This window comes from Bombina bombina, chromosome 1, assembly GCF_027579735.1.
Source record: "Bombina bombina isolate aBomBom1 chromosome 1, aBomBom1.pri, whole genome shotgun sequence".
Taxonomy (NCBI): domain Eukaryota; kingdom Metazoa; phylum Chordata; class Amphibia; order Anura; family Bombinatoridae; genus Bombina; species Bombina bombina.
The window spans coordinates 481,434,051-481,460,920 of record NC_069499.1 but is presented as its reverse complement, the minus strand read 5'-3'; the positions used below and the strand labels follow the sequence as shown (position 1 = coordinate 481,460,920).

The 26,870-nt window shown below is 37.9% G+C and overlaps 1 protein-coding gene across 1 annotated transcript in view; it reads right to left on the bottom strand.

Moving 5' to 3' along the window:
• The window catches only part of ITGA4 (integrin subunit alpha 4), a 292,692-nt gene that overhangs the window by 99,366 nt on the left and 166,456 nt on the right, over positions 1–26,870 (bottom strand). Inside the window, exons 11-14 of the mRNA XM_053698521.1 lie at positions 12,056–12,150; positions 11,070–11,160; positions 1,196–1,241; positions 260–414 (exon numbers count right to left, since the gene is read on the bottom strand). Of these exons, the coding sequence (XP_053554496.1) occupies positions 260–414; positions 1,196–1,241; positions 11,070–11,160; positions 12,056–12,150 (387 nt within the window). The remainder of the gene's footprint in view (positions 1–259; positions 415–1,195; positions 1,242–11,069; positions 11,161–12,055; positions 12,151–26,870) is intronic.

Genomic DNA, 26,870 nt, shown 5'->3' with positions numbered 1-26,870 from the left:
TGACACCCATGTGCTAAGAAGTTGTCCATCACTGTTCCAATGCCTTGGATTTCACATATTTACAGCAAAGTTGAGAGAATGGGTAAATAAGGAGACGGAAGTAGAGGGAAAACATGAGACGTGGTTCAGTGGATACGATTGGCAAGAGGAAAGATAAAATATGGTAAAGAAACAAATGACAGTAGGCAAACACACACATTTTTGCATGAAATCTTACTTCAGTATACATTACTAAACATATTCACTTTAATCAGCTTACCAATGTACCCAGGTACATCAAGCCCTTGATACCTATAGCAGACGGTAACATTCATACACACCGCCGGTTGCCCATGTTCTATGCATTCAAACTTTGTCCGATTCACAGAAGTTGGCAACTTTAAAGAGGCATCAACAATAACCACAGGTCTTGTTCTAAAGAGAATATAAAAATACAAATCAATCTGCATTATTTCAATTTTAGATGCAACACAATTTTTTTGAATATTTAACCCCTTACACAATTTGGATGTAATTATTACATCACACAGTACTTTGCCCAGTGTACTTTGTTGACACACTACTTACATCCAACACAGAGGCGCATGCTGCCGTCCCTGGTGTCAGCTTAGACAGCGGAGACAATAGCTGTGGGCATTAGGTCCTGCCTACATATGGTACACACTAATCATGTTCCCTTACTATAGGAAGACAGATCGAGATCGTCACAGAGAGAGAGACACTGTCTGTGTCACTCTCTGTAACGATTATCTTTAGTGCCGAGTGGGAGCGGTGGATCGGCTCAGAGAGGAGAGGGAAGGGTGGGTTACATACATTATGGAAAATATGCGAAGCCAGGGAGAGTTTCTCTGAAATTCCTGGTAGCGAAGGGGTTAATTGATCATTTTACATATGTATGAAGGAAAATAATTGCCTTCAAGTATCATTTAAGTTAAATTATTTCTATAATATGTATTTTTCCCTCCATTAAATTGAGGGTGATTAAATGTTTTCCTTATTCCCCTTGCTGTTTTTATAATGCCTTTTCCTTATGAATTGGTGTTATTTCCTTAAAATAAATGAAGGCACAAATGAATGTATTTAACACTGCCTGAAGAGCACCATGAGCTCACTCTCACAGAGTAAGTTGCGAAAATGTCTGCCATTATTTCCAATTAGCGTAATCTGCCTTACACATGAGATACTTCAGTCTTACCTCAGCAGCACGGCAGAGTCAGAGAGGAAGGCTCCAATTGCTACATCTGGGAAAGTCAAATAGATGAACATCATTAGGCAAAATAAATTGTTTTCCAAATAAATAGACTTCAGTGTAGATTCACCTATTGACTAAAACAGAATTCCTTTGAGCATTATTAATTAAAAGCGATAGAGTTGAATGCGGATCTCTATAAATCATTGTAATTTGACACAAAGATTTACAATGGGATTGGGTACAAACAAATGGTCTGTATTTAGCAGACAGTGCAAGAGTTATAGCGCACAGGACGGTTTACATTTTTATTAAATAATTTAAACATTAAAGGGACAGTAAACATGTTGAGACTTTGATATAAAATATTACATTTTGTTTAGTGAAACATTTCAATATACTTTTATTATTTACTTTGCCCTCTTTTCCTGTAATCTAACTCTGAAAATAAAAAATCTGATTCTGAAAACTAAAAAGGGGACATGGCAGGCTTTAAAACCTAACACATATATACCTGTCTCTAACTGGCTTGATCAGAAATGATCAAATAAGGAACGGCAAAACAATACTCAATAATACACTTTGCACTACTTACCATGGACCGCTATGGGCTAAATTACAAGTGACGTGTTATTGTTAGCACAAGTGCCAATAACCATTGTCGCCCCCACACTAAGTTGCGTGTGTATTACAAGTTTAAAGTAAACACATTTGCTCGAGCACAATCTAAATATGCGAGTGTCGGATTAGCGTGAGTGGAGACCTAGCGTAAAGTTTAAGAGCTAAAGCACCAAGCACAACATAAATGCATTAAAATAAAGTGTTACACTCATATTTACTATTTGATAAAAAATATTTATATACATATTAATAAAAATATTTTAGAAGGTTAAAAAGTATATGGTATATGACAAGGTGTTTGAATGGAAAGGGCTACAATGTGTATATATACACACACACACACATATATATATATATATATATATATATATATATATATATATATATATATATATATATATATACATGCATGCATATATACATGTGTACTTATGTATTAATATATGTATATAAATACATATATACACATATAAACACACACACATACATATATACATACACTTTGGATCCCTTTCCTACCAAATACCTAAAAGCAAGAAAAATAATTTTGTATTTACAGTAAATATTTTACATTCCATTAGTCTTCACAAAGTAGAAAATGTTTTTTGTATTTTTAAATGTATATATATATATATATATATATATATATATATATATATATATATATATACTAGGCATAGATACATATTTTACAAAAAATAATCATATATACATATATACAATATATATATATATATTGATTTGAGTAGCCGTGTTAGTCCAGAGTGTTTGATATCAAAATAACAAGAGTATTGCATTGAGCAATGATACTTTTTTATTGGACTAACTATGCATCTATAAGTTGAAGAATGCCTTCCTTTCTCAAGTCTGAAGCAATACTGTATTGTAAATAATAAATAAATATGTATTTAAAAATAAAAATACATTTTCTTCTATGTGAAGAACATTGGAATGTAAAATATTTTTTTTTTTAGTGCGCTCCATTAAAGTGTATGAAGAGAAAAAGTTAACGCAGTTGCTATATCCAAAGTCCTGAAGTTAGCGTTTTGGGTATTGCGAGCAAACAATTTACTTGTGTGTTAAAAGCTTACTTACATCAGTGTTTGTGTTAAAGCGCTAAATAGTGCACCACTTGTAATATGGTCCTATGTGTTTAATCCTCAGAAAATAGTCAAATTCATAGATAAAGTCAAGTTCGGGAGCCAAAACATCTATTGCAGCTCCCTAGCTATAAATCTAATGCAGCTCCCTAGCTGTAAAACTAATGCAGTTCCCTAGCTGTACATCTAATGCAGCTCCCTAACTGTACGTCTAATGCAGCTCCCTAGCTGTACCTCTAATGCAGCTCCCTAGCTGTACGTCTAATGCAGCTCCCTAGCTGTACATCTAATGCAGCTCCCTAGCTGTACCTCTAATGCAGCACCCTAGCTGTACCTCTAATGCAGCTCCCTAGCTGTACGTCTAATGCAGCTCCCTAGCTGTACGTCTAATGCAGCTCCCTAGCTGTACGTCTAATGCAGCTCCCTAGCTGTACGTCTAATGCAGCTCCCTAGCTGTACCTCTAATGCATATCCCTAGCTGTACCTCTAATGCAGCACCCTAGCTGTACCTCTAATGCAGCTCCCTAGCTGTACGTCTAATGCAGCTCCCTAGCTGTACGTCTAATGCAGCTCCCTAGCTGTACGTCTAATGCAGCTCCCTAGCTGTACGTCTAATGCAGCTCCCTAGCTGTACCTCTAATGCAGCTCCCTAGCTGTACGTCTAATGCAGCTCCCTAGCTGTACGTCTAATGCAGCTCCCTAGCTGTACGTCTAATGCAGCTCCCTAGAAGTACCTCTAATGCAGCTCCCTAGCTGTACCTCTAATGCAGCTCCCTAGCTGTACCTCTAATGCAGCTCCCTAGCTGTACCTCTAATGCAGCTCCCTAGCTGTACCTCTAATGCAGCACCCTAGCTGTACCTCTAATGCAGCTCCCTAGCTGTACGTATAATGCAGCTCCCTAGCTGTACCTCTAATGCAGCTCCCTAGCTGTACATCTAATGCAGCTCCCTAGCTGTACATCTAATGCAGCTCCCTAGCTGTACGTCTAATGCAGCTCCCTAGCTGTACGTCTAATGCAGCTCCCTAGCTGTACGTCTAATGCAGCTCCCTAGCTGTACGTCTAATGCAGCTCCCTAGCTGTACGTCTAATGCAGCTCCCTAGCTGTACGTCTAATGCAGCTCCCTAGCTGTACGTCTAATGCAGCTCCCTAGCTGTACGTCTAATGCAGCTCCCTAGCTGTACGTCTAATGCAGCTCCCTAGCTGTACGTCTAATGCAGCTCCCTAGCTGTACGTCTAATGCAGCTCCCTAGCTGTACGTCTAATGCAGCTCCCTAGCTGTACGTCTAATGCAGCTCCCTAGCTGTACATCACATGCAGCTCCCTAGCTGTACGTCTAATGCAGCTCCCTAGCTGTACGTCTAATGCAGCTCCCTAGCTGTACGTCTAATGCAGCTCCCTAGCTGTACGTCTAATGCAGCTCCCTAGCTGTACCTCTAATGCCGCTCCCTAGCTGTACGTCTAATGCAGCTCCCTAGCTGTACCTCTAATGCAGCTCCCTAGCTGTACGTCTAATGCAACTCCCTAGCTGTACGTCTAATGCAGCTCCCTAGCTGTACGTCTAATGCAGCTCCCTAGCTGTACGTCTAATGCAGCTCCTTAGCTGTACGTCTAATGCAGCTCCCTAGCTGTACGTCTAATGCAGCTCCCTAGCTGTACGTCTAATGCAGCTCCCTAGCTGTACGTCTAATGCAGCTCCCTAGCTGTACGTCTAATGCAGCTCCCTATCTGTACGTCTAATGCAGCTCCCTAGCTGTACGTCTAATGCAGCTCCCTAGCTGTACGTCTAATGCAGCTCCCTAGCTGTACGTCTAATGCAGCTCCCTAGCTGTATCTCTAATGCAGCTCCCTAGCTGTACGTCAAATGCAGCTCCCTAGCTGTACGTCTAATGCAGCTCCCTAGCTGTATCTCTAATGCAGCTCCCTAGCTGTACGTCTAATGCAGCTCCCTAGCTGTACGTCTAATGCAGCTCCCTAGCTGTACGTCTAATGCAGCTCCCTAGCTGTACGTCTAATGCAGCTCCCTAGCTGTACGTCTAATGCAGCTCCCTAGCTGTACGTCTAATGCAGCTCCCTAGCTGTACGTCTAATGCAGCTCCCTAGCTGTACGTCTAATGCAGCTCCCTAGCTGTACGTCTAATGCAGCACCCTAGCTGTACCTCTAATGCAGCTCCCTAGCAGTACGTCTAATGCAGCTCCCTAGCTGTACGTCTAATGCAGCTCCCTAGCTGCACGTCTAATACAGCTCCCTAGCTGTACATCTAATGCAGCTCCCTAGCTGTACGTCTTATGCAGCTCCCTAGCTGTACATCTAATGCAGCTCCCTAGCTGTATCTCTAATGCAGCTCCCTAGCTGTACATCTAATGCAGCTCCCTAGCTGTACATCTAATGCAGCTCCCTAGCTGTACATCTAATGTAGCTCCCTAGCTGTACGTCTAATGCAGCTCCCTAGCTGTACGTCTAATGTAGCTCCCTAGCTGTACATCTAATGCAGCTCCCTAGCTGTACGTCTAATGCAGCTCCCTAGCTGTACGTCTAATGCAGCTCCCTAGCTGTACATCTAATGCAGCTCCCTAGCTGTACGTCTAATGCAGCTCCCTAGCTGTACGTCTAATGCAGCTCCCTAGCTGTACGTCTAATGCAGTTCCCTAGCTTTATCTCTAATGCAGCTCCCTAGCTGTACGTCTAATGCAGCTCCCTAGCTGTATCTCTAATGCAGCTCCCTAGCTGTACGTCTAATGCAGCTCCCTAGCTGTACGTCTAATGCAGCTCCCTAGCTGTACGTCTAATGCAGCTCCCTAGCTGTACATCTAATGCAGTTCCCTAGCTGTACGTCTAATGCAGTTCCCTAGCTGTACATCTAATGCAGCTCCCTAGCTGTACATCTAATGCAGCCCCCTAGCTGTACATCTAATGCAGCCCCCTAGCTGTACATCTAATGCAGTCCCCTAGCTGTACGTCTAATGCAGCCCCCTAGCTGTACGTCTAATGCAGCTCCCTAGCTGTACCTCTAATGCAGCTCCCTAGTTGTACCTCTAATGCAGCTCCCTAGCTGTACGTCTAATGCAGCTCCCTAGCTGTATCTCTAATGCAGCTCCCTAGCTGTACGTCTAATGCAGCTCCCTAGCTGTATCTCTAATGCAGCACCCTAGCTGTACCTCTAATGCAGCTCCCTAGCTGTACCTCTAATGCAGCTCCCTAGCTGTACATCTAATGCAGCTCCCTAGCTGTACGTCTAATGCACCTCCCTAGCTTTACGTCTAATGCAGCTCCCTAGCTGTACCTCTACTGCAGCTCCCTAGCTGTACATCTAATGCAGCTCCCTAGCTGTACCTCTAATGCAGCTCCCTAGCTGTACCTCTAATGCAGCTCCCTAGCTGTACATCTAATGCAGCTCCCTAGCTGTACCTCTAATGCAGCTCCCTAGCTGTACGTCTAATGCAGCTCCCTAGCTGTACGTCTAATGCAGCTCCCTAGCTGTACGTCTAATGCAGCTCCCTAGCTGTACGTCTAATGCAGCTCCCTAGCTGTATGTCTAATGCAGCTCCCTAGCTGTACATCTAATGCAGCTCCCTAGCTGTACGTCTAATGCAGCTCCCTAGCTGTACATCTAATGCAGCTCCCAAGCTGTACGTCTAATGCAGCTCCCTAGCTGTACGTCTAATGCAGCTCCCTAGCTGTACGTCTAATGCAGCTCCCTAGCTGTACATCACATGCAGCTCCCTAGCTGTACGTCTAATGCAGCTCCCTAGCTGTACGTCTAATGCAGCTCCCTAGCTGTACGTCTAATGCAGCTCCCTAGCTGTACGTCTAATGCAGCTCCCTAGCTGTATGTCTAATGCAGCTCCCTAGCTGTACCTCTAATGCAGCTCCCTAGATGTACATATAATGCAGCTCCCTAGCTGTACGTCTAATGCAGCTCCCTAGCTGTACCTCTAATGCAGCTCCCTAGCTGTACGTCTAATGCAGTGATGTGCAGTCACTAGAGGCAGGTGAGGCAGTACTTCACCTCTCATATGGGCAAAAATATATATATTTTTATGGGCTTTAAAAAAATAAAATAAAAAAATTCCAATTTTTTTCCCCAGCATTTTTCTTCTTCACAGATACATGTTGTGCAATGGAGAGGCACAAACAGGTCTGTCCACCATTACACAACATGCTGCGCCATCTACTGGATGACAGTGGTTAAGATCATTGGATGGCCCATTAACTGCTTATTTGAGGCAGTCCTATTTGGGCTGACCCAATCCAGTGAGAGGCATTAGTAAGTGGAACTTAGGGTTGGGGCTGGATGTTAAATCATATAAAAAAACAAAAACGGAAAAAAACTACTTTCATTTATTTTGTTGCTGTGCTGTGAAGCTGCCAGCTTTTGCTAAAGTGAAAAAGAGAGTTCTGTACTTCCCCTCTAAGTGCAGTGGAATGTGCCACTGTCACTTCCTTAATACAGACAGAGGCAGAGCAGGAAGAGATTCAGTCAATAAGCAGTGTTTAAGACACATCTTTGAAGTAAGTTCTACAACCTTAGATTTCACTGAAAGGGATTCTGTTAGTGAAAATTATAATTTAATGAATGTGGTTTAGTGTTTTTTTACTCTTTTACAGCAGGGTCATTTTTGTATTTTGTTTCCTCAACCTTTACACCCACTAACTTAACAGCTTGCCTTCACTTTCTGAACTCTCTGTAGCTCTGCTGTTTTATTACTTATAAATGCAGTGGTCTCTCTCCCTCCCCCCCTTGTGTGTGTGTCTCTCTCTATCTATCTATCTCTATCTATATCTATCTATCTATCTATCTATCTATATCTATCTATCTATATCTATCTATCTCTCTCCTTATGTGTTGTTCTCCCCATGGTCTCTCTGTCTCTCTTCCTCCCCCTCTGACTCTCTCATCCCTTATGTGTCTCTCTAACCCTCTGTGTTTGATTGTGTCTCTCTCTCTCTTTCTCTAACCCTCTGTGTGTGATTGTGTGTCTCTCTCTTTCTCTCTCTCTCTCTAACCCTCTGTGTGTGTCTCTCTCTCTTTCTCTCTCTCTCTCTCTCTAACCCTCTGTGTGTCTCTTTCTCTCTCTAACCCTCTGGGTGTCTCTCTCTCTCTTTCTCTCTCTCTCTCTCTCTCTAACCCTCTGTGTGTGTGTCTCTCTCTCTCTCTAACCCTCTGTGTGTGTGTCTCTCTGTCTCTCTCTTTTTCTCTCTCTCTCTCTAACCCTCTGTGTCTCTCTCTCTCTCTCTCTCTAACCCTCTGTGTGTCTCTCTCTCTCTCTCTCTAACCCTCTGCGTGTGTGTGTGTCTCTCTCTCTCTCTAACCCTCTATGTGTGTCTTTCTCTTTCTCTCTCTTTCTCTCTCTAACCCTCTGTGTATGTGTTTCTGTCTACCTTTTATTTATTTAATTAATGAATTGGTAGTGCCATCTGATGGTGTGGCTTTATTTAAAGGGGTGGGGTCAAGCGCCCCACCATCTTTAAATTTCACCAGCCGCCACTGGATCAAGACATTTTTATATTTACTGAATAATGAAAGAATCTATAAGCATAATTTGCAGCATTAAAGTAAAAAGTATGTTTTTAAACATATTTTAATGGGCATGGATTTCTAGATCTCATAATCAGAGCAAGCATTTTGTTATCTGGCAAGTGTTTCTGTTACAATCCTTTAGACTAAAATCAGATGTTTACTAAGTTGACCAGTTTTCCAAGACACCATTTAAAGGGACATGAAACCCATATGTTTTCGTTCATGGTTTAGAAAGAACATGCAATTTAAATAACTTTCCAATTTACATCTAATATCTAATTGTCTTCATTCTTTTGATATCCTTTGTTGAAAATCATATCTAAATATGCTCAGTAGCTGCTGATTGGTGGCTGCACATAGATACCTCATGTGATTGGCTCACCCATGTGCATTGCTATTTCTTCAACAAAGGATATCTAAAGAATGAAGGCGTATCCAAGCCACTGCCTGACCAGCCTCTGACGTCACTGCACGTCACTGGTCTAATGCAGCTCCCTAGCTGTACATCTAATGCAGCTCCCTAGCTGTACATCTAATGCAGCTCCCTAGCTGTACATCTAATACAGCTCCCTAGCTGTACATCTAATACAGCTCCCTAGCTGTACATCTAATGCAGCTCCCTAGCTGTACATCTAATGCAGCTCCCAAGCTGTACGTCTAATGCAGCTCCCTAGCTGTACATCTAATGCAGCTCCCTAGCTGTACATCTAATCCAGCTCCCTAGCTGTACATCTAATGCAGCTCCCTAGCTGTACATCTAATGCAGCTCCCTAGCTGTACGTCTAATGCAGCTCCCTAGCTGTACGTCTAATGCAGCTCCCTAGCTGTACGTCTAATACAGCTCCCTAGCTGTATGTCTAATGCAGCTCCCTAGCTGTACATCTAATGCAGCTCCCTAGCTGTACATCTAATGCAGCTCCCTAGCTGTACATCTAATGCAGCTCCCTAGCTGTACATCTAATGCAGCTCCCTAGCTGTACATCTAATGCAGCTCCCTAGCTGTACATCTAATGCAGCTCCCTAGCTGTACATCTAATGCAGCTCCCTAGCTGTACATCTAATGCAGCTCCCTAGCTGTACATCTAATGTAGCTCCCTAGCTGTACATCTAATGCAGCTCCCTAGCTGTACATCTAATGCAGCTCCCTAGCTGTACATCTAATGCAGCTCCCTAGCTGTACATCTAATGCAGCTCCCTAGCTGTACATCTAATACAGCTCCCTAGCTGTACATCTAATGCAGCTCCCTAGCTGTACATCTAATGCAGCTCCATAGCTGCACATCTAATGCTGCTGAATGGCTCACCAGCTGTTTCCTGCTTGTGATTAGTGGTTCTCTAAGAGTTCCTGAGCGTGATTTATTTCTATGTGATTACCCCTTTGCAAGGGTTAAAGGGACAGTCAACACCAGAATTTTTATTTTTTTAAAACGATAGATATTCCCTTTATAACCCATTCCCCAGTGTTGCATAACTAGCACAGTTATATTAAAGGGACATAATACTCATATGCTAAATCCCTTGAAACTGATGCAGTATAGCTGTAAAAAGCTGACAGAAAAATATCACCTGAGCATCTCTATGTAAAAAAAAAAAAGATATTTTACCTCACAATTTCCTCAGCTCAGCAGAGTAAGTTATGTGTAAAAAAATATACTTCAGCTGTTGCTCAGCTGCAGGTAAAATAAAAAATGAAGAAATGAACAGCAGCCAATCAGCATTAGCAGTGCTGAGGTCATGAACTCTTTTACTGTGATCTCATGAGATTTCACTTAACTCTCATAGTAAACTTCCCTAAACTGAATAGGGAAATAAGATGAGTGTGCAGATAAGCTCACTCCCTTAGCTGTCCCGGGACAGACATACTGATTTGCTGCTTAGAAGTCCTTTACAATGGGATGTGGCTACTGAGGAATTTTTGAGGTAAAATATCTTTCTTTTTTACATAGAGATGTTCAGGTGATATTTTCTAGTCAGCTTTTTACAGCTATGCTGCATCACTTTCAAGTGTTTCAACATTTGGGTATCATGGCCCTTTAATATACTCTTTACCTTTGTGATTACCTTGTATCTAATCCTTTGCAAACCTGCCCCTTATTTCAGTTCTTTTGACTGACTTGCATTTTAGCCAATCAGTGCTGACTCCTAGGTAACTCCACGAACATGAGCATAATGTTATCTATATGACACACATGAACTAACGCCCTCTAGTTGTGAAAAACTGTCAAAATAGATTCACACAGAAACAGGAGCATCAGGGGCCATTTGGCCCTTGATAAATCGACCCCTCTGTGTCCTCTTGTAAATGTCTAACATTTTTTAAAGCATTCTTGCAAAATTGGCGCCATATAGTGCTTCACACATGTGCACAATCCTTGGCCTACCTACCTGCATTTTAACAAAGTATACCAAAAGAACAAAGTCAATGTGATAACAGAAATTTATTTGAAAGCTTTTAAAATTTTACATGAAAATAGTGGATGTCCCAGTGTGTAAAGAACTATTCAGTGCTCAGTGGCGGATAAGTACAACAGCTCTATGAGTTGTGCTGTATAATAAACAACTAGCTGTTTCTGTTTCATGGACCCTAATCCTATTTTACCATAAAAAAGTATTTATAAAAACAATTGTATTTATTACCTTGATATCCATTTCCATCTGCATCAAGTCCCCCCGATACCGATTGTCCAAACATGCTTAACGCATAACCAAACTGACTGCCCACAATTCTCTGCAAAAGTTAACGGATATATAAACTTGTATTTCTGTTTTATTTTCATTGTTCATAACCTATGCTACAAATTCCATGCTGCCAAAATTTCTTCATAGTGAAGAAAAACATTTCTTCTGCACTTCATGATGTACACAACAAAATACACCAATAGTCTGGTGCATCATCCATATGTAAATAGATAAAGTGGTGTGTGTATGTATCTGATTTTTTATGAGTGCTTCTCGTTTCCAGTCTTTGGAGCACACAAACAGGCCAGATTTTCAGACTATCTGAACTAGAGTATTGGTGAAAACATCAGCTTATCTTTAACCATGATTTTTTTTAAAAAAATATTTTCTTTGGCTCAGATCAAACTGGCTCAAATCAAACTCCAGATTTTTTTTCTCTGTTGTAACTAGGAAATTCAGAACCTACTTATTTATGGTGTGTATCAAATTTGCTAGCAGCATCAATCAATTGTGGAGCAGATGGATAGTGGTTTAAATTAACATAAACTTCTGACAGACACAAAAATTAACAAGCAGACATCTTTAGCTACAGGAGTGCAATCTAAGTTAATAAACGGAGTATTGTGTGTCTGATAGTGAGTCTCAGAAAGTGTGCACGTGATCTTTAGCTATGTAAATCAATGTATCTGACTTGAATCTTACGAGATGTGTAATGAGCGTTACAGAGTCAGTGCCTCCCGCTGTATTTTACTGAGTGTGTCTGACAGTGTTACACATGACACAGCTTGTGACAACATCTGGCTGATGCCTCCATGCCACATGACCGCTGGTCACTTTGTGATATCCAAGACATGACAGACAAGTATTCCATCTCATCTCTGGCATCACTTTTATGTTTGGTGCCGAGGTGACAGAAGAAGTGCTACTGATTACGTCACACGTACCTGGGAATATGCAACTGTTATCCCCTTTTCTCTTCCATTGTAGATATACACAGCTCCTTGAAGGTCGTCCTCTTGCGGCGCTCCTATAGCAACATCTGCACAAAATACATTTAGATTTCTTAGAACATCAAAGATATATAAATAAGCACTTGCAGTCTGGTAATGCTGTGAAATGCGTATACTACTTAATACTTGCAAAAGTTACAGAGAAAGTAAAATATTTTATATAAAAGCTGTGATCCTTTCTAATCAACATGACAAAGAATATTATTAATTTAAGCAATAGTTTATGCTGTGTTTATTAGGCAATAATTAAACGTGAAATGTCCTGCTTTTAAGTGTTCAAGAGGGAATTTAATTAATAATTTTCTATTATTCATGTTCTGGTTTCAAAGCCCTGTATAATAACAAAATAATGTATTTAACTCTTAGCTGCAATGCAATGTTGTGGGGAATTTATGTAAGAAAAAAATAATAAAAAAAAATGTACATAATAACTCTAATGGAGACTGCTGTGTATATTTTTTATTTCTGTCTGTAAAAAAAGTCTTTACTAAGATTCAAACTAAAGAAACTATTAATCTTGTCTAAAAATATGTTTAAACCATTCGTATTAATTGACATAACACATTTTTATATCTAATGATTTGCAAATTTCTACATCCCATATTAGAAAATGAAAGGTATTAAACAACTTTACAATTTATTTTTATTATCAAATTTGTTTCATCCTTTTGGCTTCTTCTGTTGAGCCATGTATGTGTAGGCACCAAGCAGCAGCTAGCTCCCATTAGGACATTGGTGCACCTGGGCCTACCTAGGTATGCTTTTCAACAAAGGATACCAAGAGGACGAAGCAAATTAGGTAATAGACATAAATTGAAAAGTTGTTTATATTTGCATTCTCTATCTGAATCATGAACGTTTTTTTTTGGACTTTTATGTCCCTTTAACCCGTCACAGAGTTTAACTGCCGTTGCAGAGTTTCCCATTTAGGTGCTAATGACAGTTCAGAGCCGTTGCTAGCACTCTCCCACCTTGAGGGAGATCTGGGGGCTCCCACCCGCTCCTACCCTGGCAATCGGGCCTGCATAGTGACAGGCATCGCCGGGGCTTTACGTTATGTGTGGTGACGTCACGCACAATGACGTGATGACGTCACCATGCAACTTTATTTATACTTAACAATGTTAAGTATAGGAGCAGGGGCATGCTGCTTAGAAGTCTGTATCTCAGGCATCTAAGCAGCTACAGACCCCCAAGACCCACCGATGGAAAGGTAATCACCTAACCTTTCCAACAGTGTAAGTCTTGGGGATCTGAAAAATTAAAAATAAAAAGTTAAAAATGTTTTTTTCAAAAAAGAAAAAGGAAAATTAAAAAAGTTTAGCACCCAGGTGGGAAAGTGCTTAGCACTCAAAGGGTTAATAGTTTAAATTGTTACTTCCCTTAAAGTGATAGTAAATCCAAGCATATCACAAACACTAGGATTTACCATCACTAAAAATAAACATTAGTTTCTCTCATTGTTTTGTAAAAAACCCGATGTTAAACTCACCCTATCTGTAAGGAAAGCATATCACTAACACAGCACTTTCTCTAATGAGATGACGTTTCCCCCTCTAGACCAATAGCCGTGCTAGGATCAGTTGACACACACAGCTATTGGTCTAGACGTGGAAACGTAACCTCATTGAAGAAAGCCCTATGTCGTAGGTGGCCAGAGGTGCTGTGATAGTGATCTACTTTCTTTACAGATATGGTGAGTTTATAGTGTTTATTTTTAGTGATGTAAATCCTAGCGTTTGTTATATGCTTGGGTTTACCATCATTTTAAGATCCTCCAAGCCTCCAAAATATCAATAGCAAGTTATTAGGGGGTGCAACCAAATGCCCAGAGGTTTTACACAGAAGTAAAATAGAGAAAACAACTCCAATGGTGTAGCAGTAATACATGTATATCTAGATTCAGACTAATAAAAAAATAAAAAATAAAAAAACACTCATTTTGCTGTATTCTTTCCATTCATTTGAAGAAAAGAAACAAAATGTGGCCCCTCTAGTAAATAAACAAAATAATAAATGGTGGTGCAGAATAAATTAGTTCCTGTTACTTTGTTAATCTGAAGGCATGAAAGACTTTTCTGCATGCGGGAGAGGACCCAGAAGTTAAAATTTACACTATTCAATAACTATATGGCGCAATTTAATTTGACGGATTCCTGTGTCAGCCACTAACTATGTAAGTTTCATGTTTGTTCTTGACAATCAAGACCCCATTAAAACAATAAATAAATTTTACAAATAACATCTTTTTGTGCTGCTGATGGTTTGTAGCAGTAGCGCTAGCTACTGTGTTAACCTTAAAGGGACACTGAAACCAATGTTTTCTTTCGTGAGTCAGATAGAGCATGACATTTTAAGCAACTTTCTAATTTACTCCTATTATCAAATTTTCTTCATTCTCTTGGTATCTTTATTTGAAATGCCAGAATGTAAGTTTAGATGCCGGCCCATTTTTGGTGAACAACCTGGGTTGTCCTTGCTGATTGGTGGATAAATTCATCCACCAATAAAAAGTGCTGTCCAGAGTGCTGAACCAAAAACAGCTTAGATGCCTTCTTTTTCAAATAAAGATAGGAAGAGAACGAAGAAAAATTGATAATAGGAGTAACTTAGAAAGTTGCTTAAAATTGCATGCTCTATCTGAATCACGAAAGAAAAATTTGGGTTCAGTGTCCCTTTAAAATTTATCTACTGTTCAGCTGATTTTCTGCCACCCCAAAGACATTCCCCAAAGAAAATAAGGGGTTAACAAATTAAGGTAACAAATAAATAATAATGTCAACATTTGTCCAACACCAAATGACCTCCTGAACTAATCGTGCACAAAATTATGTTTTGTTTATTTTTAATGCTGAACAATGTGCCACATTTTTATTTGTCTGTTCACATTGTTTAGTAATAATGTTCACTGATAATGCTGAACAATAAATGCACTTTCAAACTTCCAGATATGTGTTGCTGTTTGTTAGCTGCAAATAAACTGTGCATCATTCTAAAGAAAACAAAATGGGTCTAAAGAAAACTAAAGTCTGAATATTTTTAATAAATATTTGAAACCACTGACATTTTTTAAGTTTTATGTAATAAAAGAGGGGTTGGATGGCTGCCATCTTGGAAATTCCTGGGACCTAAAGTCTTAACTGAAGTGCACAAATCTAGAAATCTATGAGTGTGTTCATTAAAGCTTAACTGCTATACCAGTACTATTATTTTATTTCTATGAGGGAAACAATATACACACCAGTCAGAAGATGTAAGACTGGCATATAGGAGTGTGTAAGAATTGGCAAATCACTGTGTTAAAATAAATGCTAACAAAGCCTTATAATATAATAAATATATTTCATATTTGTGTATGTTACAACATGCTGTAAAAGACAGACATTCAATTTAAACCACTTAAATAACAATGTAAAATATTTACTTATGAAACAAAAATAAAAAGCAAAAGTTTGTTTTATGCCACTTTATGTAAACATGCCAGGCTTCTAATTTGCAATTCATTGTATCATTCTTCTACTTTATCCTACTACAATTTTAATTTGATGACAAATGGTGTGACATTCATTCTCACAAATGTTGTACTAAGGCTGACCACTAGGTGGTAGTGTTGCATATAATTTAATTATAACTATGCTGCCCTTTTAAGATTGTATTTATTAATATAACAAGATGTAAATTCCTGAGATGTTATGATAAATAATTACAAAATTGAATATAATTCACAACTATTGCTCCCATCTGAAGATATAAATGTACTTTTATTTTATTGTTCAGCAGCTTTTAGTTACTATACTAATTTAACAGCATGCCAAACTGATTAGAGAAACAAATCCAGAATTCAAAGCTGAAAGCTGCTAATTACTGATTATATTAGTAATATTCAAACCAACTTTGTGTTTTATTAATAATGTATACAACTATTAGTAGCAGTAAACTAGCAATATGCATTAAACCATTCATAATTGAATTACTTAAAAAGAAATGGGAATTTACCTGCAGGCGGATAGGTTCACAAGTAGTAAACCTGTCCCACCTGCAATCGTCACTTATGGTTACATTGCGCAACAAAATTTAACATTGCAGAAAAGGTTTCATGGGCAATGTTGCCACTTGCTCCGGCGCAACCAATTCCCCAGTCAGTCACTCCGAACGAGCGAATGTCAGGTGATTGATCGCAACGCCCCTGAGGTGGGGGAGAGGAAAAAGAAGCAGTTTCTGAATCTTAAATATGTGGCAGCTGGTTTACCTATGCACACTTGTTGCACAAAACCCAAATACCTGCAGCTTAATAAATCTAAACAAATTCTAAAAGTGAAATAAAGCTTAAAGCCCTTATAAAATAATTGAATATATTTGAGAATTGTAATGTGCATTGATAGTTCATTTTACCCACTTTTCCTCTAATGTATATCACCTGTAGTGACTTTTTTCCCACCTCCCCTGAGAGTCTTTAGTGCATATTACATACTTAAGTATGCAAGATTGGAAAATGATCCCTAAATCATTCAATCTGATTAATTTTTATATTATATGTTAAACCAAGGATATACATATGTTATTGGATATTAATGAAAAGGGAAATTGCCTTTATGTGCCGTTGTCAGTATATTCATACCTACTTAAGTATGCTTGACTTTGGTGACCCAGCAACAGGCTACACAGTGATTAATTCAATTGGTGCCTCAGCAAAGGAGACTACGTAAATATACTCAATAGGCTTTACAAGTGATATATCCATGGACTGCTCTGAAATATCACATATATTTTTTTTATATTGCGTGGCTTAAAGGGACATTAAAGTCAAAATTAAACTTTCATTATTTAGACAGAGAATGTAATTTTAGCACACTTTTAAATGCACTTGGTCCTCTTGGAAACAGCATATGTACATATCCTACGCTACTGGGATCTATCTGGTGACTGTGGCTACACACATTTATCTCTAGTCATTTGTTCAGCTAGTTCCCAATAGTGCATTTCATCTCTAGAGCTCATTTTACAGAGGTAAAAAGTGCACATAAAGTTTTATACATGCAATGTGCAGTAACAAAATGCTCTAGCGTATTAAAGCATTTTCTTTTTACACTTGTATTTTCCTTTAATTACTAATATATACTTTGTGCATAAAACTAATTTAATATCTTTATAAGATGGTTTCTAAAGCACACAAATATATTTTAAGTCCATGTTATTAACCACATTTTTTTTATTTTTTTTTTACACATTTTTATAAAAACTTTATTTTACGCAAAAAGAAAACAACACATACAAAACAAATAAAGTCGACAAAAATATGATCAATAACAAATCAACTAACAATAAACATAAACAAGAGCCTTCCATTGCAATAATCAATAACCAGTCCTTCCATTTCCTCTCTCTCCTTCCCAACAAACTATTATGGTTCCCTAGTTCTATTCGGTTAAAAAAAAAAAAAAGAATCTCCCCCATCCGCCCCCCCCATCCCTCAATTCAATTGTATATTAACAATTTGTTCTCTAGAAGATATAACGTCCCTACCCTGACAACACACAAAGTCCTTCCAAATCCTACAAAAGAAATCACCTCTTTCCCCCTCTAACTTGGACCCATAAGCTGCCTTAATTGCATAGTCTAGTAACAGTTTTCTTACTTCCGCAATAGAAGGTATTTAGGGGTAACCCATTTCTTAAAAATAAGTGTCCTAACGATTATTAATACCGTACAAAGTTAACCTTTTTACCCCAAGAAATATGACTCGTTAAGAGGAGGACAGATTCCCTTTCTAATTGTACCTTCCTTTTAATTATATTAGAAAGAAAATATTCAACCTTTGTCCAAAGTTGCTTCAGCCTAGGGCAATCCCACAACAGGTGTCCTAGATCTGGATCTTGAAAGCAGCATTTAGGGCAGGCGTTGGATACATTTTTATTCCGTTTAGCAACTCTACGTGGAGTTAAATAGTCTCTATGCAACAATCTTTATTAAACTGAACATATATTTTTTTATGTGAAGAAAATAAAACATATGTTTTCTTTGCACTGCTGGGAATAATTTTTGAAATTCATCAAAAGTATATAATTTATCAGACTTGTTGTCATAGAAATCTTTCATAACCAACGCTCTAGATGGCGACCATCTTTCAAATATATCCACCATATTGCCCAGAGGGAAATAACCATTTCCCTTTACTGGTAACCATTTAGAAATATTTGGCACTACTCCCAGACGCTTAGATAAGTTTCTCCAGACCCATAATATATCCCTATATAAAGGATGGTCAGAAATATTTCCCCCCAAATCCTTAGTTGACGCATGAAAAACAAAATTCAAAGAGAATGGGGAGGAAACCTGACTTTCTAAGCACTCATCCGAGTATCTAAAAGACTGTAACAACCAGTCCACAGGTAAACGCAAAATCGAAGCATGGTTGTACCCTTCCAAATTAGGTAAAGCCAACCCTCCTTTGCAGCATGGTTTATATAGCTTAACAAGTTTAATTATAGCTTTCCTCCCACTTCATAAGAAATACCTCAATGATTGATTGATTGAAGCACCAAAGATCAATTTTCTTAATCAGAAAAGGAAGCATCCTTAATGTATAGAGAGTTTTAGGAATAATAAACATTTTAAAAAGAGCTACTTTACCTGTCAAGGAGACTGGGAATGTTGCCCAGCTCTTCAACTTGTCTCTACTATCACCCAAAATAGTTAAGATGTTATCCCTATACCAATTTGCTGTGTTAGCAGAAATTTTTAAACCAAAAAAAAAATGTTTTGGTTTCTGTAAATTGATAAGACTGAGAATCCTCTAGATTTTCCTTTAGCCAAAGTATTTTATATTTTGTGAAATTAGTTTTATAACCTGAAACTACACTATTCTGATCCAAAAGATTCACAATCTTATTAGTCTGATACCTTGGATTAGCTACAAATAACAAAAGATTATCGCAAATAAAGCAGTTTTAAGTGTCACATTACCTATACTAATTCCAAACCTCTCCAAAACCTGCATCAAAAAAGGCCACTCCACTCTGTCGAAGGCCTTCTCTGCATCCAAAGATAGCAGGAAGGCCTCAGGCAGAGCAGAGCGGCCGCTACCATACTGACAGATTACATGTAGGATTTTTCTTATGTTAATTTCTGACATTCTTCCAGTAATAAACCCTACCTGGTCCTGATGAACAATCTTCGGTAGTATTGGTTTCAACCTCTCGGCCAAGATCGTCATTAGAATTTTATAATCAAGACCAAGCAGGGAAATAGGTCTATATAAGGTAATGTCTGAGGGGTCTTTGTTATTCTTGGGGATTAAGATAATATTAGCTCTTTTAAAACTTTCAGATGTTTTATAGTTCATTCTAAAATAGGCATTGTAAAGATCAGTCAGAACAGGACCGATTTCTGCCCACATAATTTGATAGAACTCAAGAGGCAAATTATCATTCAGTCTGATTAAAGGATATACATATGTTATTGGATATTAATGAAAAGGGAGCTTGCCTTTATGTGCCGTTGTCAGTATATTCATACATACTTACGTATGCTTAACTTTTGTAACCCAGCAACATGCTACACAGTGATTACTTCAATTGGTGCCTCAGCAAAGGAGACTAGGTAAACATACTCAATAGGCTTTACAAGTGATATATCCATGGACTGCTCTGAAATATCACATATATTTTTTTTATATATTGCATGGCTTAAAGGAACATTAAAGTCAAAATTAAACTTTCATTATTCAGACAGAGCATGTAATTTTAACACACTTTTAAATGCACCTGGTTCTCTTGGAAACAGCATATGTACATATCCTACGCTACAGGGATCTATCTGGTGACTGTGGCTACCCACATTTGTCTCTGGTCATTTGTTCAGCTGGTTCCCAATAGTGCATTTCAGCTCTAGAGCTCATTTTACAGAGGTAAAAAGTGCACATAAAGTTTTATACACGCATAGTGCAGTAACAAAATGCTCTAGCGTATTAAAGCATTTTCTTTTAACATTTGTATTTCCCTTTAATTACTAATATATACTTTGTGCATAAAACTAATTTAATATCTTTATAAGATGGTTTCTAAAGCACACAAATATATTTTAAGTCTATGTTATTAACCACATTCTACTGGTAAATTGAAGTTAACTGTTTTCTGCCATTGTTTCTTCAACCTTAGCTATAATTATTGGTAGAAAACCTTGGTTACTAAATAAATATTATTTTATGTAGCAGATTAAAGGGTTGAAATCACATCTTTAAGCATGAGCAAAAATATTTGCTGAATGGGTGAAAATTTGAATAAAAAAAAAAGAATCTGTTTTATTTAACGTCACTTGGGCTCCAAAGCAGAAGCAAGGCATACAAGGAAATGGTACACTAATCCTATAGACGTAATAACACTTCAGACCACAAGACTGGGAGCACTATGGGAAATGACTTTTGTTTCTAACTTCCACATTCCAAGTAGCGTGGGAATGTACTTCAGAAAAAGAGAGGCAGCCATATGTGTTTGGAAAGTGATTTTTATTATCAATTTTTGTCATTGTTAGTGGGAAAATTATACACTACTGCAGAGCTTTCCAAACTTTTCATGTTGGTGACACACTTTTTAGACCTACATCATTTTGCGACACAGTAATTCAGTTGTACTAGCAAAAAGGAGGTTAAACTAACTTGTTTTAAAAGATACGGACACCTACATAAATTATATAATAACAAAATGTATTTACAAGTAACAGTATGTATGTGCAAGAATTAAAAAAAGTTTAATAACACCAATAGCTACTTACTATTTAATGGGGTGTATGAGGTTGATGGGATGAACACAGTTTCTGAATATTTGGTGTAATATAAGATAAAGACACTCACATTTCATCATCAAGCATGTTTAAGCTTCTACTTCCTATCCATATATCAAGAGCAGGAGCAGCAATGCACTACTGGGAGCTAGTTCCAAAAAAATCCCACTGACTTCTGACTTCAGCTCAGCGTTTAAGCTGCCGCCCTCAGAGCTCTGTGAGTCCGACTGACTACTGCCCGCGCTCAGTGGCGGCTGGTGAATTTTTAGGATGGGGGTGCACAAGACCCTCCCCCTATTAGAAAGCCATGCCCCTTTGAAAAACCACGCCCCTTTTGAAAAACACGCCCCTTTAATAAGCCACGCCCATTTTAAAAGCCACACCCCTTTGTGAAAGTCACGCCCCTCAAATGGCCCCACCCATTTGAACCAGCAGTGTTTTTGGTCATCGTCTTCTTGAAATATCCAGCCCCGGCCTGGGGGTAACTTCAACTGAAGTTTGTGACTGATTCCTCAACATTATTCTCAAGTATCTGCTGATATTGAGTGGAATCCATGAGACCCTCAACAATATTCCCAGTAGTACAGGTCTTTGGAGGTGGTCTGTGGGCTGTTTTTGACCGTTCTCACCATCCTTTGCCTTTGCCTCTGGCCCTCTCTGATATTTTACTTGCCCTGCCACTTCTGGCCTTAACAAGAACTGTGCCTGTGGTCTTCCATATCCTCACCATGCATTGCTCACTGTGTTCCTCATAGTGGACACAGACATCTTAAATCTATGAATGCATACTCTTCAGTACAGCCATGTTCACGTGCGACAGTGCACAAATGGAGGAGCCTACACTACCTGCCCATGTCTAGTCTTAAAATATACATGATGGTGCTCAGTTAAATTATATAATAACATATATATATTAACCAAATGATTAATTAAAGCTGCAAAATAATAAGAATGTTGAATGTACATTCATGAAAACATATATATTCCTGGATTTAAAGAACCTTCCACTTTATAGAGAAATACAACCACATTTCAATTACTGTTGCCCCAGCCCCCAGTGTTCGATATAAGGCAATGCAGCCAAAGGCCTTGGCAACATGAAGATAAATACACCCACATTTTACTTTCTACAAAAGAAGATTATTTCTATTACACTAGTGCTTAATAATTAACTTCAACAGTAAAGATTAAAACAGAATGTTGTTAACTCAAGTACAATTTTTGTAAATTAAGTCAATCCGCCTGTCTTTTTTTGAGGCAAATAAATCAATAACATTTTCGGTGAATGTAGGCATGTCATTGATCAATTGTTTTTCAATTGTGAGCATGGCTAGAGCAGTCAGTCTTTCCTCAGTCATGGTGCTCCTTAGAAATGTCTTAACTCGTTTTAAAGTTGAGAAACATCTCTCAGCCTCAGCAGTTGTCACGGGAATAGTCGAAATAATTTGCAACAGTTTGTAGGTCTCAGAGAAAGTACTGTCCAAGTTATTTTCTATTACAAACTGTAGAAGACTGATGGCACCATTCATATTTCGGAAATCTGGTCTTCTGTAAATTACTCCTAGTTCAGTTTTCAGGCGATCTTTCTGTAATGTGTGATAAACCGCTGATGTTTGTTCAAGAAGCTGATTTGGAAAAATTTTCTCGTAATCCGCAAATTTTTCCGCTTGGAGGAGAGAAACAGCCGAGTAGTGAGTTATAAAAGAAAATCTATCTTTTACTTGATTTGTGATAACATCGCATATCTCTTTAGCTGCCACAGTCTGAGCAATGTGAATATTTTCTCTCTTCCTTTTCCTAGATGTTTCCTCTGTTTCTGATATTGTCATGGTCACTGTGTCCATTCTATTCCTTTCGTTTTCCATTGTCTGCTGGAAAGTGTTAATATGTTTTCTAATAAGTGCCGCATCTGTTTGTGTTTTCTGAAGTTGGTTGTATAACACATCTACATGTGGCATAATATTGTGAAAAACTGTAAGCCAAAACACAAATACCGAGTCTTGTAACATACGCCGAATAGCCCCTGCTTGATTTACAGGTATTTCTTTTTTCGATGTTGACTCTATTTTTTCCATGCATTCAATTAACTGTTCCCTGTTTTCAAAAACTGTATTGACGGTTCGACTCTTGAAATTCCACCTGGTGGCTGAACCATGAGGTATCCTTCTTCTAACAGTTTCATCTAGAATAGCTATCCTTTGTGGCGAGTTACTAAAAAAGTTAGTAATGTCACTTAGATTTGAAAAAAATACTCGAACTTGTTGATTTTGACTGCTTGCTTGGCTGACAATTAAATTGAGCTGATGTGCGTAGCAATGCACAAAATGTGCATTCTTGTAGGTACGTTTAATTATAGCCTGAACACCTGCATGCTGACCACTCATCACGCTTGCACCGTCGTAACTCTGCGATATCAGTTTCTCTGGGTTGTCTATAACTTTTTCCAAAGTAGCTTGAATACACGTAGCTAAAGATTCGGCATCATGTCCAGCTGGATTAGTGAATTCCCAGAATCTCTCAACCGGTTGTCTAAAAACAACAACCAATTGGAAGGCAGATGAAACATCAGTAGTTTCATCTGCTATCACTGCTACAAAACTTGCATTTGAGATTTCCTTCTTTATTTGGTTCTGGCAAACAGTAAGCATACAGTCTAATAAATCGTTTTGAATTTCTTTTGACGTTCCTTTAAAAACAGTGGCACTAGCGAGATGTTCTTTTAGAGATGCATCAAGCTCTGCTGAGAAGTTTATAAGACCTCTGAAAATGCCTGGATTTAATGAATCATCGCGTTCGTCATGTCCTCGAAGTGCAAGCTCAAATGCGCCGCAAAATAAAATACAATTAATTATTTTGGAAAGAACATAGCGATTTTTCGTTACTTGCTCATTATGTTTTTTAATATTCAAACGATATGCACTGTCAAGTTGTTGCCGAATATCAACCCTTCCTAGCAAATTAAACTCTAATGTGGAGTTTAAATGTGATTGGGAGCAATTATGTTTATTGGTTTTTTGACTTAAATGTGATAAATCGGCGACACCATAACTCACCCAGCTTGAATCCCCACTTTGTTTTGCAAACAGGAGACAATAAAAACAAAAGAGCCTGTTAGATAATTCACAACCACAAATCCATGGATATTTATCATATACCTCGGGTTTGAATTCTCTTTTGTAATCTCTAGTTTTACATTTTGTCACCTGGGTAAGGTTAAGCATAGGTGTTGGCCTGAGCATTTTAATTTCCATTTTTCTTTCAATGGGCAACGTTGAAAAATGTAATTGCTTTAGCTCAGACACACTAATTTTACTAAGTGCCATCTTAACTGTTAGTTTACACACAAAGAACAGTCCTTTGCTCTTATCTAATATATAACTTGTAGGTAGGTAGCTCTGCAGCTGTTAGAAAATATACAACTTAATAGTTTAATAGTTTGGCGGTGGTTATGTAATATATAACTTGTAGGTAGGTAGCTCTGCTGCTCTGCAGCTGTTAGAAAATATACAACTCAACTTGAAGTAATAGTTTAATAGTTTGGCGGTTGTTATGTAATATATAACTTGTAGGTAGGTAGCTCTGCTGCTCTGCAGCTGTTAGAAAATATACAACTCAACTTGAAGTAATAGTTTAATAGTTTGGCGGTTGTTATGTAATATATAACTTGTAGGTAGGTAGCTCTGCTGCTCTGCAGCTGTTAGAAAATATACAACTCAACTTGAAGTAATAGTTTAATAGTTTGGCGGTTGTTATGTAATATATAACTTGTAGGTAGGTAGCTCTGCAGCTGTTAGAAAATATACAACTTAATAGTTTAATAGTTTGGCGGTTATTATGTAATATATAACTTGTAGGTAGGTAGCTCTGCTGCTCTGCAGCTGTTAGAAAATATACAACTCAACTTGAAGTAATAGTTTAATAGTTTGGCGGTTGTTATGTAATATATAACTTGTAGGTAGGTAGCTCTGCTGCTCTGCAGCTGTTAGAAAATATACAACTCAACTTGAAGTAATAGTTTAATAGTTTGGCGGTTGTTATGTAATATATAACTTGTAGGTAGGTAGCTCTGCAGCTGTTAGAAAATATACAACTTAATAGTTTAATAGTTTGGCGGTTATTATGTAATATATAACTTGTAGGTAGGTAGCTCTGCTGCTCTGCAGCTGTTAGAAAATATACAACTCAACTTGAAGTAATAGTTTAATAGTTTGGCGGTTGTTATGTAATATATAACTTGTAGGTAGGTAGCTCTGCTGCTCTGCAGCTGTTAGAAAATATACAACTCAACTTGAAGTAATAGTTTAATAGTTTGGCGGTTGTTATGTAATATATAACTTGTAGGTAGGTAGCTCTGCTGCTCTGCAGCTGTTAGAAAATATACAACTCAACTTGAAGTAATAGTTTAATAGTTTGGCGGTTGTTATGTAATATATAACTTGTAGGTAGGTAGCTCTGCAGCTGTTAGAAAATATACAACTTAATAGTTTAATAGTTTGGCGGTTATTATGTAATATATAACTTGTAGGTAGGTAGCTCTGCTGCTCTGCAGCTGTTAGAAAATATACAACTCAACTTGAAGTAATAGTTTAATAGTTTGGCGGTTGTTATGTAATATATAACTTGTAGGTAGGTAGCTCTGCTGCTCTGCAGCTGTTAGAAAATATACAACTCAACTTGAAGTAATAGTTTAATAGTTTGGCGGTTGTTATGTAATATATAACTTGTAGGTAGGTAGCTCTGCTGCTCTGCAGCTGTTAGAAAATATACAACTCAACTTGAAGTAATAGTTTAATAGTTTGGCGGTTGTTATGTAATATATAACTTGTAGGTAGGTAGCTTTGCTGCTCTGCAGCTATTAGAAAATATCAACTAGAAGTTGAACTAAATTGTTAAAGAACTCCCTAAAAATCCAGTATACTCCTAAACTTGCTAATCTCAGACTGTGTCTGTTGTTTAAATTTCAAGTTCAAGACTCAAGTTACTCTATATAAAAAGCAATCTCAGACTCAGACTGTATCTGTTGTTTAAATTACAAGTAGAAAAATAAAAATGTTTTTTTTTGTAAACACTAGTTCAAGTTCAAGACTCAAGTTACTCTATATAAAAAGCAATCTCAGACTCAGACTGTATCTGTTGTTTAAATTACAAGTAGAAAAATAAAAATGTTTTTTTTTAAACACTAGTTCAAGTTCAAGACTCAAGTTACTCTATATAAAAAGCAATCTCAGACTCAGACTGTATCTGTTGTTTAAATTACAAGTAGAAAAATAAAAATGTTTTTTTTTTAACACTAATTCAAGTTCAACTTAGACTCAACTCACTCTATCTAAAAAGCAATCTCAGACTCAGACTGTATCTGTTGTTTAAATTACAAATAGAAAAAAAAGGTTTGTTTTTTTTTAACACTAGTTCAAGACTCAACTCACTCAGTTACTCTATATAAAAAACTGCAGGCCTGCAGCAAAAATCATTAAAATATCTGCCCACAAAGTTACTAAACTAATAATATATTACTAGTATAAATTAAGTTAACTAAAGTATCTTCAAGTTCTATATAGATATAGATAACTAGAAAATCTGAATACTACTAGTAGTTACTGTGAATCTACAGTTCTAAACTAATTTGCTGCTAAGCTAAGCCTAATGTAATTAATAATAATTATAATGGCTATTGGCTAACTATCTAACTGTCTATTAGCCTGCTCCTGGGCCCTGGCTATTTCTTTGCACACTACTTGACTGCAGCTCAGCAGACACTGAGTCAGCACACAGCAGCAAATATTGACTGTCTGTCACTGTTCAATCAACTTGTTGATGCTTGATGGCTGCCAGCAGGCAGCAAAAAATATATAGTTTTGTTGTAAACAATTTTTGCACAGAGCTATGCAAAAACACTCCTCTCAGCTCAACGGCTATCTCCACAAAGATTTTCGCGCCGTTGAGCTGGGAGGAGCCTCGTGGGGGCCATCAC